Genomic DNA, 18,348 nt, shown 5'->3' with positions numbered 1-18,348 from the left:
TTAGTTGGAGTAAAAGAGAAAGATGCCCGCAATTTGGGAACTTCGGTGTTCGCGGTAGGCCCTCTGGATTGAAGACTTGATACACACATTTGGATTTCTTTGCAGCATAGGCAACTGCAGGAGTATAAAAGTCTGAGGGCCTACCGCTGGCGCTGGCTTTTCGATTCTGGAATGTAAAATCGTTATCTGCCTCTATCATATAATATGAAAGAGCATTAGATTGATCGATTGAAATGTATCAAAATAGCTTGCGATTTGCAAGGTCTGTGGATACCTATACTATGTCTAAGGTGAAGCTATGGATGGTATAGAAAGGATGCCAACTCCTATGGCAGAATGAGGGCTAACGCGTATGAATTCGCCGCTAGGGGCGCTAGTGTAGATGGTGGTCTCTTCCATAGTTCGAAATGTCAAATGTCACTTCAATGACTGACAGCTTTTCTTTAGTCTTTTGGACCACCATCAACAGAGGCGCCAACTGGTGAGCAAAAAAACGATAGCCCTCATTGTTGCAAAAGTGACCGCTTTCAGCTTTAAATAATAGTTCCTAATTTCTCCGGTGGCGCTAGGTAGGCTCTGAGACCAAAGAGTATTATAATATATAGGAGAATCTATGACATGAACCATAGAGGTATAATAATGTAGAGATGAAATGGGGGAGGGGCAGCAAATAACCCCACCAAATTACGTAGGTTGTTTCTGGTATGTTGTCAGGAATGTTAAAACGTGTTTTTAATTTTGTCGCATTGCGTATGTTCTGTCCCTCACGGTTGCACGGGTGCTCATCTATATAAAATACTAGGTGTATGGTCTAGGTACTTCAGTCTATGGTGGCGCCGCCTATTTACTGTTTTTACGGTCACTTTTTGATACATGAAGATTCATTTCCTTACCCTCTACCTTCCATAGGTGGAGCCCTTAAAACCACTATTTGACAGCTGTCAAAAATCGCGGGTGCGCTCTATTCGTAACACACCATCGCACCGCACCAAGGTCATTGTGCGATGCACCCATAAATAAGAACGAGAAAGCGATATCTCTTTCTCGCTCTTACTTATGATTGCGTCGAACAATGACCTTGGTGCGGTGCGATGTTTTGTTACGGCCTTAATACCGCACAATGATTTGACAATGATACTCTGAATGATACTTACTTTGCTCTGAATTTTTTGGATTTTTATTGAAATTGAATATTTTATAAATAGCTATTTTTTTTTATCGTGAACCATAGAGTCTGACAACATCACAGAATAACTAATAGTACTTGTGAAATAAAACTATGAAAACGGATTATGTAGCGTATATTGAATTTATAATACATTCCGACGTTTCGAACCCTTTACAGCGTTCGTGGTCAACGGGTGACTGAGGAAAAACTACAAATAGTACTTGACAACACTAAGTTTTCATGCCAAATAGTTATTATTCTGAGGGGCGCCAGCACCAGTGCAAGACAAAGACAGTATGACTCTCCGTCTACGCCCGAAATGAGACAGTCCCTTGTCAAACTATATACGGATATATAGTTGGTCAAGCAAATCTTGTCAGTAAAAAAAGGCGCCAAATTAAAATATTCTATTGGACGATAACCCTTCGTGCCTACATTTTTTAAATTTCCCGCCTTTTTCTACTGACAATATTTGCTTGACCCTCGCTTGACCAACTATATATGCATTTTTACATAATTCAAAGAATATAATACTCACTAGGAGATTCTTACTGCCGAAATATGCAGTTAGCGTGGTCAGTCTAAAGCATTTTTTTTACACTGATGCAAAATCAAAATGTTTGATGCGATTCGACGGTAAAACAATAAAATTACCGTATTTGAACGAACTCTGAAATGAAAAAAAAAATGTATTGTCAATGTTTCTAGTGACCAATCACAGCGCTAGATGAAAATCAAAACTATGCTTTTATTGGTTGCTGAGTAAAAATTCATAAAGGTGTCGACATGACATTGCACTGAAACGCCTTTGGTCACTGGTCGTGAGTCGTGAGTAAGGGGGGGGCGTAAAGTAAATCCGCCATTTTGTCCCCGAGACAATTTAGATTTATAATTATTTTAAACCTGTGTGAATATAATTAATCCTTGTATAAAAGTGATAATTCGGAGGCTGTGCAGTGTTTTGAGGAGCTGTGATATTTGTGTCTCCAGTTATTTTTGTTTACTTTCATCTTGACGTTTTATAACTGACCGATTTTGACGTCGTATAGAGCTCTAGATAATCAAAATGGGCACAAGAGAGGACGAATACGATTATTTGTTCAAAGGTAAGTTTTCAAGTATAAAGCAGTATTTTACGTGATATTGATAGGATATGCCCTTACACAGTAGAGGTCTTTGGAAGTTGCTTTGAAACCATTGTTCTATCACTACGTCTGAAATTATCATCTGATAGAACAAATCTCTTTGTATTTTTTGTTATTTGTGTTAACATATTTCTTGAAAGTTGGAGGAGTAACTTTGAAGAGATGTTCAATTTGTAGAACTATACTTTATCGTTTGTATGCAAGCTTAGATCATCAGCTGATTTGGGCGACAACAATCGATTTCACGTAAATTATTGAAGTGAGTCACCTTCGGAACGGTCTATAATGGTAGTTCTAAACCAATTTAGGTTGAAATACGAAAATCTACAATAGTTAATCGTATGCTTTTGTTCTAGTGGTCCTAATAGGAGACTCGGGCGTGGGCAAATCCAGTCTTCTCTCTCGTTTCACTAGAAATGAATTTAATTTAGAGTCCAAATCAACAATAGGCGTGGAATTCGCAACAAGAAGTATAGAGGTGAGTGGTTTTGCTGTGAATCAGTTTCTAAGGCCATTATGCTAATTCTATGATAACATGGAGCTCCATTGTTGTTGAGTGAAAATATTCCTTTGTGTGACAGGTACATGATTAGGTAGAAATTGTTAATTGAAATTGAAAATCTTTATTTCAGGCCTGTCACCCCATATTCAGTTAGTTTACAGTGCTTAAAAATATATTAGTTGAGTACATAAATTGTAAAATAAATAAATTACATTAAAATTATAAATAAATTAACTTCAATTCAATTAAATTAGATTAAAATTATACATCAATTCAATTAAATTCAATTAAGTTACATTAAAAATATAAATAATATAAATAAGTTTAAACATTTTATTTTCTTAATATTGTTGTGTAAATATGCCAATATTCTTTGTTTATTTTCACTAAAACTGTAATTACCTACATTGGTTTTTGCCATATTAATCTGGGTTAGATGAAGGATTTTGATCAAAATAGGTACATAATAATATGAATAAAATTAACATGCAGCTCTCTGACCTTAAACTGACAAATATTAAATTTGATAGCTTGTTTCTATACATTCCAGTGTTTCAAACAATGTATTACTCTTATAATAATAGCGTTGGACCACAACTAAAATAAAATTGTTGTGATTAGTACTGTACCAATTATTTTCTTTGTTTTCGAATTGCATAGAAACTAAACTAGAGATGTGTATGTAGATGTATGTACAAATATTAAGATATATAACAGTATGTTGTGTAAGGATATTATTAAATTTTCCTGATAATTTATAATAATGTTACAATTATACAATATTTTCCCTGTGTAACTTATTCATGTAATATATTTGAAATAAACAATGGTACAATATCAGTTCATTTAAAAACACTTAAAAAACTGGACAAGTGCGAGTCGGACTCGCCCACCGAGGGTTCTGTACTTTTTTAGTATTTGTTGTTATAGCGGCAACAGAAATACATCATTTGTGAAAATTTCAACTGTCTAGCTATCACGGTTCATGAGATACAGCCTGGTGACTGACAGATGGACAGTGATTCTTAGTAATAGGGTCCCGTTTTTACCCTTTGGATACGGAACCCTAAAAACCAAACCATAGGCAAACAACAGCAAAAAAAACTCTAAACAGTAGAATTTGTTTAAGAAGGTAAACACGTTCAGAGTCACAGATTTAATATATACGCTAGATGACGCAAATACCACGATTTGTACTGAAACCAAGCATACCGACTTTTTCATATAAAATTTATGCATAATATAATATTAAAATTACTTATCTGTGATAGGAAATATGTTCTTAGCTGTGAGTGCTCGCAATTTTTGGGCTGTTGCAGTTAATTATCATGCAACGAAGCATTTTTTAAGTTGTCACGGACGTCCGGCTGCAACAACTGACGTGCGTGGACTGTAAAAGAGCGATGGTCAACCTCGACGCTTGCTCGGGGTTTGGGCACGCGAAGTAGATGCATTTGCGTCTTCTATGGTATATTTATTCCTGTGTTCAGAGTCATGCAAAAGCTAAATGGGCCTTTTGCCATTTCATAAAATGTAAAAAAAAATAAAAAGCACCTATTTGCTTGTGTTCTATGGGACTTGATTAAACAATTTGATAAATTTGCCGTATTAATAATAGAAAAGTTAGCTCTGATTTTGTATGATATGATATGAATAATGAGTTGAGTTACAACAGTTAACAAGTAACTGTCATCACTCCTTATACATAGGTAAGTGACAATGATTTAATAAGTAGGTATTTGGGTCAATTGTGATATCTATTTTATTTAGTGTAGTACAATCTGCCACTATTAAAACTTAATGCTGATTTTTCTATTAAGTAATGATTAAGATAAACTGGACTTTCTCAATAGGCCTTTATTATTAATTTATAATTATTTACAGTCCTTATTTCTAAACATTCTGGATTTAATTATTTCTTAATTCAAAAATAGTTCCTCAATTTGGTGTGATGTCTACTAAATTGGTAATGTTAATGGTGTTAAATACGAGTATGTACTTAACAGAAGTGCTTATTGGCTATTATCAGTGAGACTTCAGATCATGACCGTGAGAAGTGACAGAAAAGTTCTCATTGATTCTCAATTTAGAAATATAGTGTTTCCATCAAGTGTGGAATACACTGATTTATATTTTCACAATTTTTACTCATTATCTTATACCTTTAAACAAGCACTGCTTCTATATACCTAGTCGGCTCATAAGTTCTGTCATATACATAGTATCAAATAAAATCAAAAGTTTAAGTTTATTCCGTATAATTTGTACAGCGTTTGAAAGCTTATAAACTAGAGAATCTAAATGTATAACATTTATTCAAAATGACCGCCATAATTATCTACACAGGCTTGAAGTCTTCGTGGCCAGTCGTCAATGGATTCACGCACCACTTTCATGTCGATATTGGCCACTGCCGTAGCAAGAGATTTTTTCAGCGAGTCTAGATTTGCATGAGGTTTTGAGCACACCTTTTCCTCTAAATACTGCCATATTTTATAGTCTAAAGGATTAAGATCTGGGCTAGAGGAGGGCCAATCTTCATGCCGTATAAAGTCGATTTTATTGGAGGCGAGCCAGGCTTGTGTAGACTTTGCCTTATGGGCTGGAGCAGAGTCCTGCTGGAAAACCCAATGCTGGTTTAGAAACATCGTATGGGATAGTGGTTTCACAATATTAGTCAACACCGTGTCTTGGTACACTTTGGCACTAGTTTTTACTCCTTTCTCACAAAAATGCATACTAGTGACGCCCGCATAAGAAACTCCCAGCCAAACCATCACAGATGAAGGGTGATGACCTCTTTGAATACGGGGAATGCTATTAGACGCTTCTTTACTATTGCGAGCGTACACTCTATCATTTTGTTTATTACAGTTTTCTTCTATGTCAAAAATTTTCTCGTCCGAAAACAGTATACAACGGTGCTTATTTTTAGCATACTTCTTCAATAAAGCTTTAGATCTTTTAAGCCTTAAAGCTTTAAGCCGACCATTGAGAAGATGGCCAGTTTTTCGTTTATAAGCACAAAGTCTCAGGTCTTGATTAAGCACTCTTTTCACCGTGTTTTTGCTCAAACTCATCTGGAGGGCCATAACTTTTTGTTTCCTAGCGGGATTTCTGGCAATGCGTGCCCTAATTGCTTGTACAACCGCTGGAGTCCTAGCTGTACGCGGACGACCGCTTCTTTTCTTGTCATTTAAACTAGAGACCTCACTGTATCTTTCTATGGTACGATACACAAATCTTAGAGAGAATTTTAAATTTTCAAGTAGCTTAAAAATTTTAGTCGGCGAGTGACCACAACGATATAGTGCAATTATTGCGGTACGGCTATCTTTAAGCGTCCACTCCATGTTGAAGAAAACAGAAAATTGCAAAATTATACTACTCAAATATTTAATAAAGATTCGAAATTCAAATGCAGAACGGTTTTTGTTTTAGGAGTTCCAAATTTAAATTTTAAAGGCCAGTGACAGAACTTATGAGCCGACTAGGTATATTTCGGGGATCTTGGAAACGGCTCTAACAATTTTGATGAAATTTGCAATATGGGGGTTTTGGGGGGCGAAAAATCAATCTAGCTAGGTCTTATATCTGGGAAAATGCGCGTTATTTATATGTTTTCCAAGCAAAGCTCGGCCTCCCAGATATTTATTAACTAAAACGGGACTTAATCACATGTAATAGTTTAAATATATATTTTTTTTAGACAGCTGCCGAATTCGTTTGTGAGCGCGTAGGCATCACGGTCCCAGAGTTTCGTTAAGAGTTCTAATTAAGTTTGTGTTTCAATCACATTTCTAATAAAATCAGACTATACCAAAGTAGTTTCCCACAATGCTTAGAAAATGAGTAAGTAAAATAGCTACCCATGTACTGGTGTTGGCACTGACACTATTTACATCATTGTTTAGAATAACCAAAGTAAATAAAAAAATATCTGTAGTGGTATTATCATTTTTGAGTTGTCGCCAACAAACAACATAAGTGTTCATTTTCATTCCTGCAGTCAGTTTCCCATGTTTTTCTGGTTCATTTTAAAATATGAATTGTATAAAATATATGAAATTTCAATACTAATTACTAATAAGTAATTTAATAGTAGGTAGATAATTACTAGAGGGCGGAGTACCGGTGGCAAGTTTCACACTAAATGTATGGAGTCGCCTAAGTATTCTTATGATTAAATAAATAACGAATAAATGATTAATTTTGCATAATAATTTTTAGGAACTTATAGAAATTATCTTACGAGCATACAAATATAATGTAATATGTTGTTAATATCTATAATACATAATAATATGTTTTCTTATCAAAACATCAAAAGTTGCATATGGTAAAAAATATTATATCAATGAATGGTGACTTGGTCTTGAAAATAATATATCGTTTGGCAGGTATAACTTCTTAGTCTAGTATTTAGTACCTAATGATAATGTTTTGATAAGAAAACATATTATTATGTATTATAGATATTAACAACATATTACATTATATTTGTATGCTCGTAGGATAATTTCTATAAGTTCCTAAAAATTATTATGCAAAATTAATCATTTATTCGTTATTTATTTAATCATAAGAATACTTAGGCGACTCCATACATTTAGTGTGAAATTTGCCACCGGTACTCCGCCCTCTAATAATTACATATAACATAAAACATATGCAGCTTCATAATATATTTAGCAGTGCTTCTTTATACACAGTACAGTGGTACATTTGGTGCCACTTTTTTATTCTACCAAACAATTTTATTGTAGTTAATGTTTCCCTGCCAACAAAAATGTTGAGTAAATGGACAAAGGAAATATTTTCGAAAGGTCAAATAATACCTACATTCTTTAATACCACCTGCATCCTTATTGTTAGATATAATTTATACATTTGGATACAAAAACAGCCATATAAAATAAAACAACTCAACATTCTGATAGCCAAATAAAGTTTGCCCCTTTAATCTCACATTGAGGGGCCAATGATTCTAGCACATCATATTGTAACTACTTCTAAACATTTGTCAATACCACGAATATGTGTGTGACATACCTATAGATATTAATTTACCATCAGTTCTTACTTTAGTAAAATACAAATAACAAAAAACTTTGTCATGTTATTATCAAATATTTGTGTATTTTAAAAAACCTGTCACACCATTCATTTCTTATCAAAAACTGTTTAAAATACCTGTGTGCATATGTCTAACTGTTTATACATTAAATCACCATAAGACAGTTTAGACAGTATTAACTCTTGTAAAACAGATTTTTTGATTGATATTTGTATTGACTTTATGGTTTGAGTTGCAGGAAATTACATAGTTTGTTTAATCTTGCATATTATATTATATTCGCTTTAACTAGCATTAACTAGTAATTTTTGGACTAGTTGGCTATGGCATTAATTATATGATAATAAGTTATTGTTTATGACTAGTTGTGTTTCTATACCCCTGATCCTTCATTGAAATAGTCAATCTTTCCCATCACGGAACAATGGTGTTCCGGACCTTTGGGAGGTCGAAGCCAACACGTAGAGGTCCTTTTGACAATTTAATGAAATGTAAGGGGTACACGGAACGGATGCTGCCCTTGCCCGTCTCATGGGACGCACGCAGAGGCAGCACGCGCCAGGGTGTAAGGACTATTGAGTTGATGGAATCTAAAATTGACTAGGTTATTGGGTGGAATCTTGGAAAGCAATGGCCTAAGTACTGAACTATGGGATAAAAAACCGGACGCCTGCCTAATAAAACGGTATGCATTTTTACACAAGCACTGTAAACAGTTGATTCAAAGGCACGTTTAATAATTGTTCTCAGGTGGATGGCAAAACCATAAAGGCCCAGATATGGGACACGGCCGGGCAGGAGCGATACCGCGCGATCACGTCCGCGTACTACCGCGGCGCGGTGGGCGCTCTACTGGTGTACGACATCGCCAAGCACCTGTCCTACGAGAACGTGGAGAGATGGCTGCGCGAGCTGCGCGACCACGCCGACCAGAACATCCTGATCATGCTCGTCGGCAACAAGAGCGATCTCAGGCATCTTAGGTGATTACTAATAACACTACCACTTTCTACGAATGCTTGTGCGTACCGCGACGCTGCTGGTGCGCTGCGTTCGGGCCATAGCCAAGAAGGCAATAGATTATCGACAAACAACAACGAAAAAGTAAGAATGTATCTCCTGATTCAGAATGAAAGATGTTAAAGAAAAGTCACGAGATCACTCCCAACCGTTGTCTCGATTAGAGTTTTGTATAAACGATTGCCACTTGGCTAATCAACATGGTCATCCTGGCTATGCCACTACATACCACTAACAAGTTTTTAAAATTTCTCAACATTTTAAACAGCAAATCTGATACTGGTCCCTCCAAGGGTACATTATCCTTCTTGCAAAATTTGTTAAATCACCACACCCAACTACATACATTCAGTACTCACCCACACTAAGTAAACCATGGAATGGACAAAAAATGACTATGTTCCAAATCAATTGATTCAATATTGCATACTTTAACATTAAAATAATCAATAAATGGGTGTCATCTTAAAAATAATTTTAATTGAAGAAACAAAAAAAAATATTTCAGATCCATCCCAACAGAAGAGGCAAAGGCATTTGCGGAAAAGAACGGACTTAGTTTTATTGAAACTTCCGCTCTGGATTCTACTAATGTAGAACCTGCATTCCAGAATATATTAACTGGTAAGTTTCAAAAGATACCTACAGCAAAAGTTCATTGATCTTAGCTTTGTCTACAATAAGGCTTTAGACAGTATTTAGATTTCAGTATTTAAATGCTTAAAAATACTAATCATTCAAGATTAGTAGAGCATTTGTGCTTGTGCGATATATGAATGTTTGAATTCACGTGAAGAATATGAACCGGAATCATTTTCAATTAGACAGTGTAATGGATTGGGTACCTATTTACACTAACACTATGGACATTAGTCTGAAATAAAATATATTGATTGATTGATTGATTAATAAAATTTTGTTGACTTACCCGATTGAAAGTCTAAAATGTCTAAATGAATCTAATCTTAGTTTTGGTAATCACTGACCTGAAATTAAGTTACTCTACTAAATGTTTTTATAACGCGATCAAGCTCCTATCTACGAATACGAACTAGGGACCATAACCGTATGGCCGCTCCACAATGGTGCGGCCTCAATGCGATATCGATTTATCCTACTGATTGCTAGCATGGATGTGGGTCATCCGTCATCCCATACATACGTATTTGCGTGAATTACAGACGCATTATCGCACACGGGTACACTACATAATTCCAAAAACTTTTATTCCGAATTTTTGAATGTCGAATTTTATCATTCCGATTTTTAAATGCTCGACCCATCAAAATTCCGACTGTCGTAATTACGAATGATGAAAATCACGAAGATTTATATTTCCGAAAACCCAAAAAGCCGAATTTTGTAAATTCCGAACCACATAATTCCGATTATAACAATTCCGATGGTGACAAATACCGAATTTCACAATTACGATTTTTGAAATCACGAATTCCGGATTGCCATTATTCCGAAGTTTTAAATTCCGAACCACATAATTCCGATTAAAACAATTCCGACAGCGACAAACGCCGAATTTAACATTTACGATTTTCAAAATCATAAATTCTGAATTGCCCTGGTTCCGAATTGACGTGATTCCTATTTTATAAATCCCAATTTTAAAATTTCCGCATAACGATATTCCGAATATATTGTTAAAGTTCGTTTCTTGAGGGTCGCAGTTTTAACCTAACCTAATCCACTTTTCTGGCAACAGTTCGTTTTCTTGGGGGTCGCAGTTCTAACCTAACCTAACCCACTTTTCTGGCAACAGTTCGTTTTCTTGGGGGTCGCAGTTCTAACCCAACCTAACCCACTTCTGGCAACAGTTCGTTTTGTTGGGGGTCGCAGTTCTAACCTAACCTAACCCACTTCTGGCAACAGTTCGGGTTCGCAGGGTCGCAGACGTCGCAGTTCTGCCTAATTTATTTATGCCGAATTTTTATACCAAAAATGTTTTCTGCCGAATTTAACATGATGCGGCACGACAGGCACCCGTAATAATTACTAAAACGTGAGTCTTCATTTGAATATCACGGATTTCATTTTTCCGACCATACAAAAAACCGAATTTCTGAATACCGAATTACTAAAACGTGAGTCTTTATTTGAATATCACGAATTTCATTTTTCCGACCTTACAAAAGACCGAATTTCTGAATACCGAATTATGTTATTTCCGATCGGACAATGATTTTTCGGAATTTAAGAATTCGGAAAAAAATATTTTCTGAAAAGTGTAAAATTGGAACTTTAAGCTTTCGGTCAAATGACAATCGGATTTTAAGTTTTCGGAAATAGCACATTCGTGATTTTATTCCGTCGTGTTTTTAAAAATCGTAATTTTGATATTTCGGAATCATAAAAAATTATGAAAATCGTGGTTATAAAATTCCCATCGCACACAGACCACATTGCAAAGAGAGAAAGCGGCCCAACGTATATCGCAACAAGTGGATGCGTCTTAACATATTATGTCCTTCAATTTTCAGAGATCTACAGGATCGTATCGCAGAAGCAGATGCGGGACCCGCCCGAGGGCGACGGCGCGGTGATCCGCGCGGACGTGGAGCCCGCCGAGCACACCGCCTCCGACAGCGTGCGCCGCCAGTGCTGCCAGTAGACAGGTCCGTGCATGATAGCCCCTTACCTTACCCTACCTTACCTCCATATAAGGGTCAATACATAACTTATGAATTGTTAAACGAATGAATGTGAATGAATGATGTGTGTGTGAATGTGTGTTGTATGAATTGTTGAACGTTACTCTGACGTTGGCGTCAGGACCCTCAATAGCACCAGAGATGGGAAAAATGTAATCGATTAACGATTAACCTTTTGACCGCCAAAGACGGTAAATCACGTCGTCGACATTTTGTGCCACTCACGCCGCCGACGTCATTTGCCGTCCAAACTTAATTTATCAAAGACTCTTTAATAAATAACTATATTTCTTTGTTTGTATTTGCATTATTTTATTTTGCCCTTCTACTTTATTGTATAACTTTATTACAATTCAACTATGAATAGAAGGTTAAAAAAAAACAACATTATGTTATAATACGACTTACCCAGTAAATAGCATAGCTAGCCACGCCAAAAACGGCACTTGACGTCGCCTAGTGATGTGACCGAGTCATGGAGGAATAATATTATTACATGAAAGTAACAATCTCCTAATAGAAATCGTTTCGCGCAGTTCCGACAAACACGCTAGCGCCATCAATAATAGATATGGCTTAATCCCATACATTTTGTAATAGTTGTTTTTGCTAAAATAACTCTGCTATTTGTGCTGTTACGGTACTTGTTTTCGTGCTTAATTTAAACAACTTGGTTTGAAAGACGGTACTGACCTTTTGTGATAATGTAACCCCTTATGCATTTATTTTATTGTAACGATACTGCAGTTTGCTAATTAGTAGATAATAATAATCGACAACGGGTTTGCACATCTCTGAGTAACGCGCGCTTATCAGTGTTCCGTGCGCCCATGACGGCACTTCACGTCCGATGCCTGACGTCACCACCAAGTAGTGATGTGGCATTATTGAGAGATTTGAGTGGAAGTTACAAGTACATTTTGATATTTAAATACGTTATTTAAAGGTTTTTAGTAGAGCTAAAAGCCAGAATTATCTAATATTATATTGTAAAACACCTGTGTAGTGGTTCTTCTAATCTAAGTATGTCAAAAACGAAATCAGTGAAAATATCGATATCCTGTTTTGTAATCACTATTGTTCTCTAAGGTTTTATTTTGCTTCATTGCGGTGTCACGTCGAGTTACGTCAATGCTTGGCGTTCAAAAGGTTAAGATTAGAAGAATTAATTGCGACTGACGATTGAAAACGACGATTGATCAATCTTAGTTGTATAGAGTGCAACTAATTTAGTTGCAACTAAATCAGTTGCCGATTGATTTCGGACAACTAAATTTTGTAATCGACTAATTAGTTAGACTATTTTCTCGCGACTAATGTTAGAAGCAAATTCAATAGAATACCTCGGTATGGCTATGTTGACAGACTGATTAGGACATCTTAACGGATGTTTAAAAATAAAATAGTCATGTATTACTTACGATATTTTGACCGTTTCTAAGGAGTGAGATCTGTTCTCACTATTATTTTGCTACTAAAGTAGTGCATCTCTCTGAAATTGGATTAAATTTCTCTTATCTAAGGGTAAATAAGAACTGGGTACTTTGTGCATTAGTAAAATAACACTTAAAAAAACACAATTATATAAATCAAACTTTGTATATTAAATATAAAAGCAACCATGACATGTATTTAGTTAAACTATATGAGGTTGTTTTGTCACCGCGTGACACTAAAAAGAGTTTTACTATTGTCAGAGACAGCAAAATATTGATAGTTTCTATGTCTAAGATTTACTCAGTATCGTATAATTCAAAGTATTAATAATGCACCAACCTACTTTATTGTTTGCGATTTTTAAACAATGCAGTTTTTCGCTATTTGTCGTTATTACCAATATATCGTTATAATAATATTATGGCATTATTTGCATTGTCATTCAAGCATTTCAAATTAAATGTGTATACATAATTTTAGCTCAATCGGATGAAGATATCTGCTTCAAAATAAGTCGCAAAATTCTACCCAAACTAACATAGTTACAACATACGAGTACCTCCGTATGTTACATACATACGTACTTGTAGTTACATATTGCAAGAAAAAAAATGCAAAAACGGGCGACTACGTAGTTTAAATATAGATTTAATTGTAAAATTTAGTCGATTGAAACTAAAACTAATTTAGTTGTTAGACGAACATTCTCACAACTAATTTAATCGCAACTAAATTAATCGCGATTAAAAAATGACGATTGATATTTTTAATCGATTGATTAGTTGACTAAAAGATTAATCGATTAATGCCCATCTCTGAATAGCACAAACAATCGTGTCCACTTTTACTATGACGTGACTGGAGCAATTTATAAATAAGAAAGTACTTTTTTGAACTTTATTTTTGTACTATTAAAAAAGGCCCAGTTGCACCGAGCACATTTAACGGACTAATCAATGTCACTCAGCAGTGAACTGTGGAACTTTCCATACAATAAAATTTAGAAAACGCTTTAACAAAGACAGACGGTTTAACGCAACCGACCTAAAGGCGCACTGAGGTATTTTCTAATATCTGACAGATGTGTCAGAGCGCTCAGAACGCGAACACTACACGGCGGTGTTTAACGCATGGCACCTTTTAAAATTTGACACGCGAAATAAGGGGCAAACTCATAGAGCTGCCATCAATAGCCAAGCATCACTCGGTGTCCTCATCATCATCACATGTACTGGGTACGATGATTGGTTTATGATAAATTTTGAAAACATAATAGAAACTGTAGAAACCGTTTTTGTTACGGTGATACATGTATCACAATTTCAATATTTGTTTTTACTCAGCAAAATCCATTTGACGTTGTTTTTTAATCTATTTGAAAAATAAATTTATTATCACCAATTGCAAAATTGGTGATAATGGGTTGAGCTGGAGCGAGGCCAGAAGGGTTGCTGAAGATGCCTCTGGTGGCGCGAGCTTGTGAAGGCCCTTTGCACCTCTGGGGTGCCATAGGACAACAACAACAACAATTGCAAAATTTACCAATATTATGTTTTCGACTATCGCGTCTACTAACTGCACTAACTGTATGCTTTCCGTATAAAAAAAATATTTTTTGCTTCGTTACAGAATGTCCAGTCAATATAGAAAAGCCGGAGAGAAAACAGTTGGAAACACTGAACGCAACCATTACGAATCATTCCCAGACAGTGGTCTCACAGTCGCCCACTCGTCCATCATCACAACACTTCGGCACGGCTGTCTTCACGGCCTTAGCAGAGGAAAATAGGACCCTTCGTAATATTTCATTGTTGACCAGCCTTACGTCTGAATAAACCTGTATTTATTAGTCATGTCATCTGACAAAATGTACCATTTTCTTGATTGTCAATCTGACGCCCGCCCTTATTTCGTCGATCATGTCTAACTGTCACAAATCAACTAGGATTGTGATTTAAACACCAAAAGTGATATTTATAAAAATCTCTTTTTGATTTAAGGTGGCAGCGACATGTGGCCATGACATCAATTTATGTAGATATTCTAATTAAATTTTGACGTAATAATAGTAATCGTATAATTTATATTATTCTAACTTTGTCGTGTCCAGTAAAAAGATATTTTTTGAGAAGTGGCCTATTTTTCTCCTTTCGTGAAGCCATATCACAATAGAAGTAATTCTAGTCGCATATTGACCAGTTGAACATTGGTATGGTGCTCAATGCACAGCGTGCGTGTGTTCAATACTCTGCTAAAATGACTTGTATTGTGGCCATAGAATAGAGCTTTCGTTTAGCGACAAATGTGAAGCAAACTTAAACAGCAAAGAGTGGCGCATGTAGATAGCTTGTATAATTGTCGATTTATCGGTATCTAAGTATCTAGTGTCCGAACTAAAATATAAATAATTGTTACAGACTATGAACTAGAGAGCTTCAGTTCGCACTGAATGATTTGGCGCTCTTAACAAATGATTTAATATTGGATTTAATGTTTTATTAAGGGAGCAACGTTTTTCTTTCGACTTTAGTTTATAGTTCATGTTATATCTATTTATTTAGTTAATTAATGCATAGTTATCTGAACCAGATTTACTTGGCGTCATGCTAGATATACTGACATTTCCCTTTATAATTAATAACAGAGCAATAAATTCGGGTGAACGAAATTTATAATTAATGTTTTGAAAGAGTAACTGTTAAATAGCACACAAATAAATAGCTTGATATTTAAAATGTCTTATTGTTTTCGTATTACACTAGCGGTAGTGTCGAGTAAGTAACGAATAGCTTTTTTAAAGGGACATTTCTGTTTACGGATATTTATGTGCCTTGGACATGGCTGGTCTTGTACATTTTTATTGAAGCTTTTAATTATTTTTGCCCTTGTTCTGGAAAAGACCGAGTGGCGGGTCGTACACGCACGGAAACAGCATTCGATCGATGACATACAAGCTTGTTGTAAAGTCCCAGTTTATTATATCTCAAATAAAATAAAAAACAATTTAATAATTGTAAGTAAAATAATGTTCATATTATGAATAAAATGCAAAAATACATAGTCATCTGTAGTATCTGTACAATACGTCAATGAAATCAACCAAAACTTTTGACGCATCACCAAGTACAAGCGAGAGAATTAATATTAACTGACGTGATTTTTGCTCTGTAGCCGTCAAGCAAATGTGTGTCCGTGTATGGTGTATGGTACCTATCACAGGGAGTTGCAATACGGAGCCGCGGGGCCGCGCGGGCGGTGCAATACTCAGCCGGCGGCCACCGCCATATGCAGGCCGCTGGTGCATTTCAGCCGCCCGCTGAGACTGCTCACTCCTTCAAGGCTTGTCCCGTTAGTCTTTTAAAGCACTACCGAGTGCTTTGGAGACCTGAACACCTTCACTGGGTACATTCAAACGCATAATAAATAACCCTCACTCGCGCATATCCTAAACGCATACCCAGTCTCCGTTCCGTCATGTATGAAAAGATCACTAAACATAAAATTGGAATATAAACTTTAAGCAGTGTTAAATAAGGTTTAAACTTGCAAATCATTGCAGATCCGATAGGGCGTCCCGTCGATACCCCACGGCTCCAAACACCGTTCTGCCATTGTGGCTTGGATTATTTACGATACATGAATATGTGGTGTTCGTATTAAGAAATATATAATTGTATTATGGTCTTTACATATGCATGGTTATTTTTTTAGTGCCTATCTGTAATTACTTTATTAAAGACAAAGATAATAAAATATAATGTAAATTTGTTGGCGTTTGATTCCTCACAAATCTCAATGATGAGTTTTTGTATCTCCTACAAATTGGCGTAGAATAGCCAATAGTAGTCTTACAAGTATGGATGGTATAGAAAGGATCGCAATCTCTTAAGGCAGAATTGTTATAAAAGTGACCGCGTTAAGCTTTAAATAATAGTTCCTAATCTCTCCGGTGGCGCTAGTTAGGCTCTGGGACATGAGTATAACATGAACCATATAAGGCAACAAATAACCCGACCAAATTACGTAAGTTGTTTTTGGTAGTATTTCTGTGTATGGTGGCGCCGCCTAATTACTGTTTTTTGATGGACACTTTTCATACATAGAGATTTGGCTCCTTTATACAGTCTCCATGCTTACAAGCCTTACCATGAGTCACTGACAGTGTCAAAAGTGATTCGTGGTAAGGCGCGTCATCCTTGAATTACGTCACACAAAATTTCAAATTTTTTGACCCCCCGAGTGACGTGGCGCCTGGATTAGTGGAGTCAATATAAAGTTTAAGTTACATTAAATGCGCACTCAATTTTTTCTACATGGGTGAATTCTATATCATATTGAATTCCCGTCTGTAAAGTAACAACTTGATATCAGTTCCCGTTTTTGAGAAATAAAACTTTTTTTTAAATCTTTTATACTACTTAAACAATAATTCCCACATAAGATATTTTTCGTAGAATGGGTTATGAAGCTTATACGACTACACGGTCAGAATATCTCTCGACAATAATGTAAATTATAGATTTATTGAAACAAATTATTATTTTGTAAGTTTTTCATGACCGAGGAACTTCCACACCGAGAGAAAAGTTTACTATGGTGGTTATGAAGTAGTTGTATCGATCATGTTTAAAAATCTCCCGAGTCACTACTATATTTGTAGAATAGCAGCAAGATTTTGGAAACAAACAGCAAATAATGTTCTGCACAATTAATGGACATTTCTAGTTTTTTGCCAGTAACTGTACAAGTTATGGAAGAATAACATATTCATTTTTCTCTCGATAATTAAATCAATTTCCAGCATAAAAAATTTAAAAAGTATGCGGTATTTCCAGGCATTCACAGAGGCCAATTCGAACTTTATTTAAGATGTCAATAATATATCATTTTGTTATCATTCGCCCGACCGTCTCGCTCGCACCAAAACATATTTTAACTAGTACGAGCAAAACGCACACGCAAATTAAAAAAATGACATCTTTAATAACAAAGTTCGAATTAGCCTCAAGGTATATAATAGGAAAGTATACCTGATGGCTTATAGCATTGCGTTAAGGTTCAATAGTTCAATGCATTAAGTGTCTGTCTTTATATGAAAAACGATAGCTGTCAAATTTTTATATCTATTCACAAAACGTTTAGAATACTGGATGCCATGGGCGTAGCCAGCATTTTTTAAGGGGTGGGGCAGAAGTAGGGGAGGCTGTTTCAACCGTACCCTGTTACCATACAGGGTACGGTTAAACCCCTCGAATATTTTCGATCTACAGGAGAGTGAGGGTTAGGGCAAAGATAGATATAACTCCGTAATAGATGGATACAGTCTAAGGAAAAAA

At 35.7% G+C, this 18,348-nt stretch overlaps 1 protein-coding gene across 1 annotated transcript; it reads left to right on the top strand.

Moving 5' to 3' along the window:
• The first annotated feature begins 1,979 nt into the window (after nt 1–1,979).
• On the top strand, nt 1,980–16,776 carry LOC134753254 (ras-related protein Rab-11A). Its single transcript, XM_063689085.1, has 6 exons — nt 1,980–2,274; nt 2,670–2,791; nt 8,643–8,875; nt 9,421–9,536; nt 11,405–11,539; nt 14,642–16,776. Exons 1-5 carry the CDS (start codon nt 2,235–2,237, stop codon nt 11,533–11,535), a joined length of 642 nt encoding a protein of 213 aa, XP_063545155.1. The 5' UTR covers nt 1,980–2,234; the 3' UTR covers nt 11,536–11,539; nt 14,642–16,776.
• Nucleotides 16,777–18,348: the final 1,572 nt, after the last annotated feature.

Source organism: Cydia strobilella, chromosome 2, assembly GCF_947568885.1.
Source record: "Cydia strobilella chromosome 2, ilCydStro3.1, whole genome shotgun sequence".
Lineage (NCBI taxonomy): Eukaryota > Metazoa > Arthropoda > Insecta > Lepidoptera > Tortricidae > Cydia > Cydia strobilella.
Note: the sequence above shows the minus strand (reverse complement) of the source record. Positions and strands in the feature narration are given on the sequence as shown.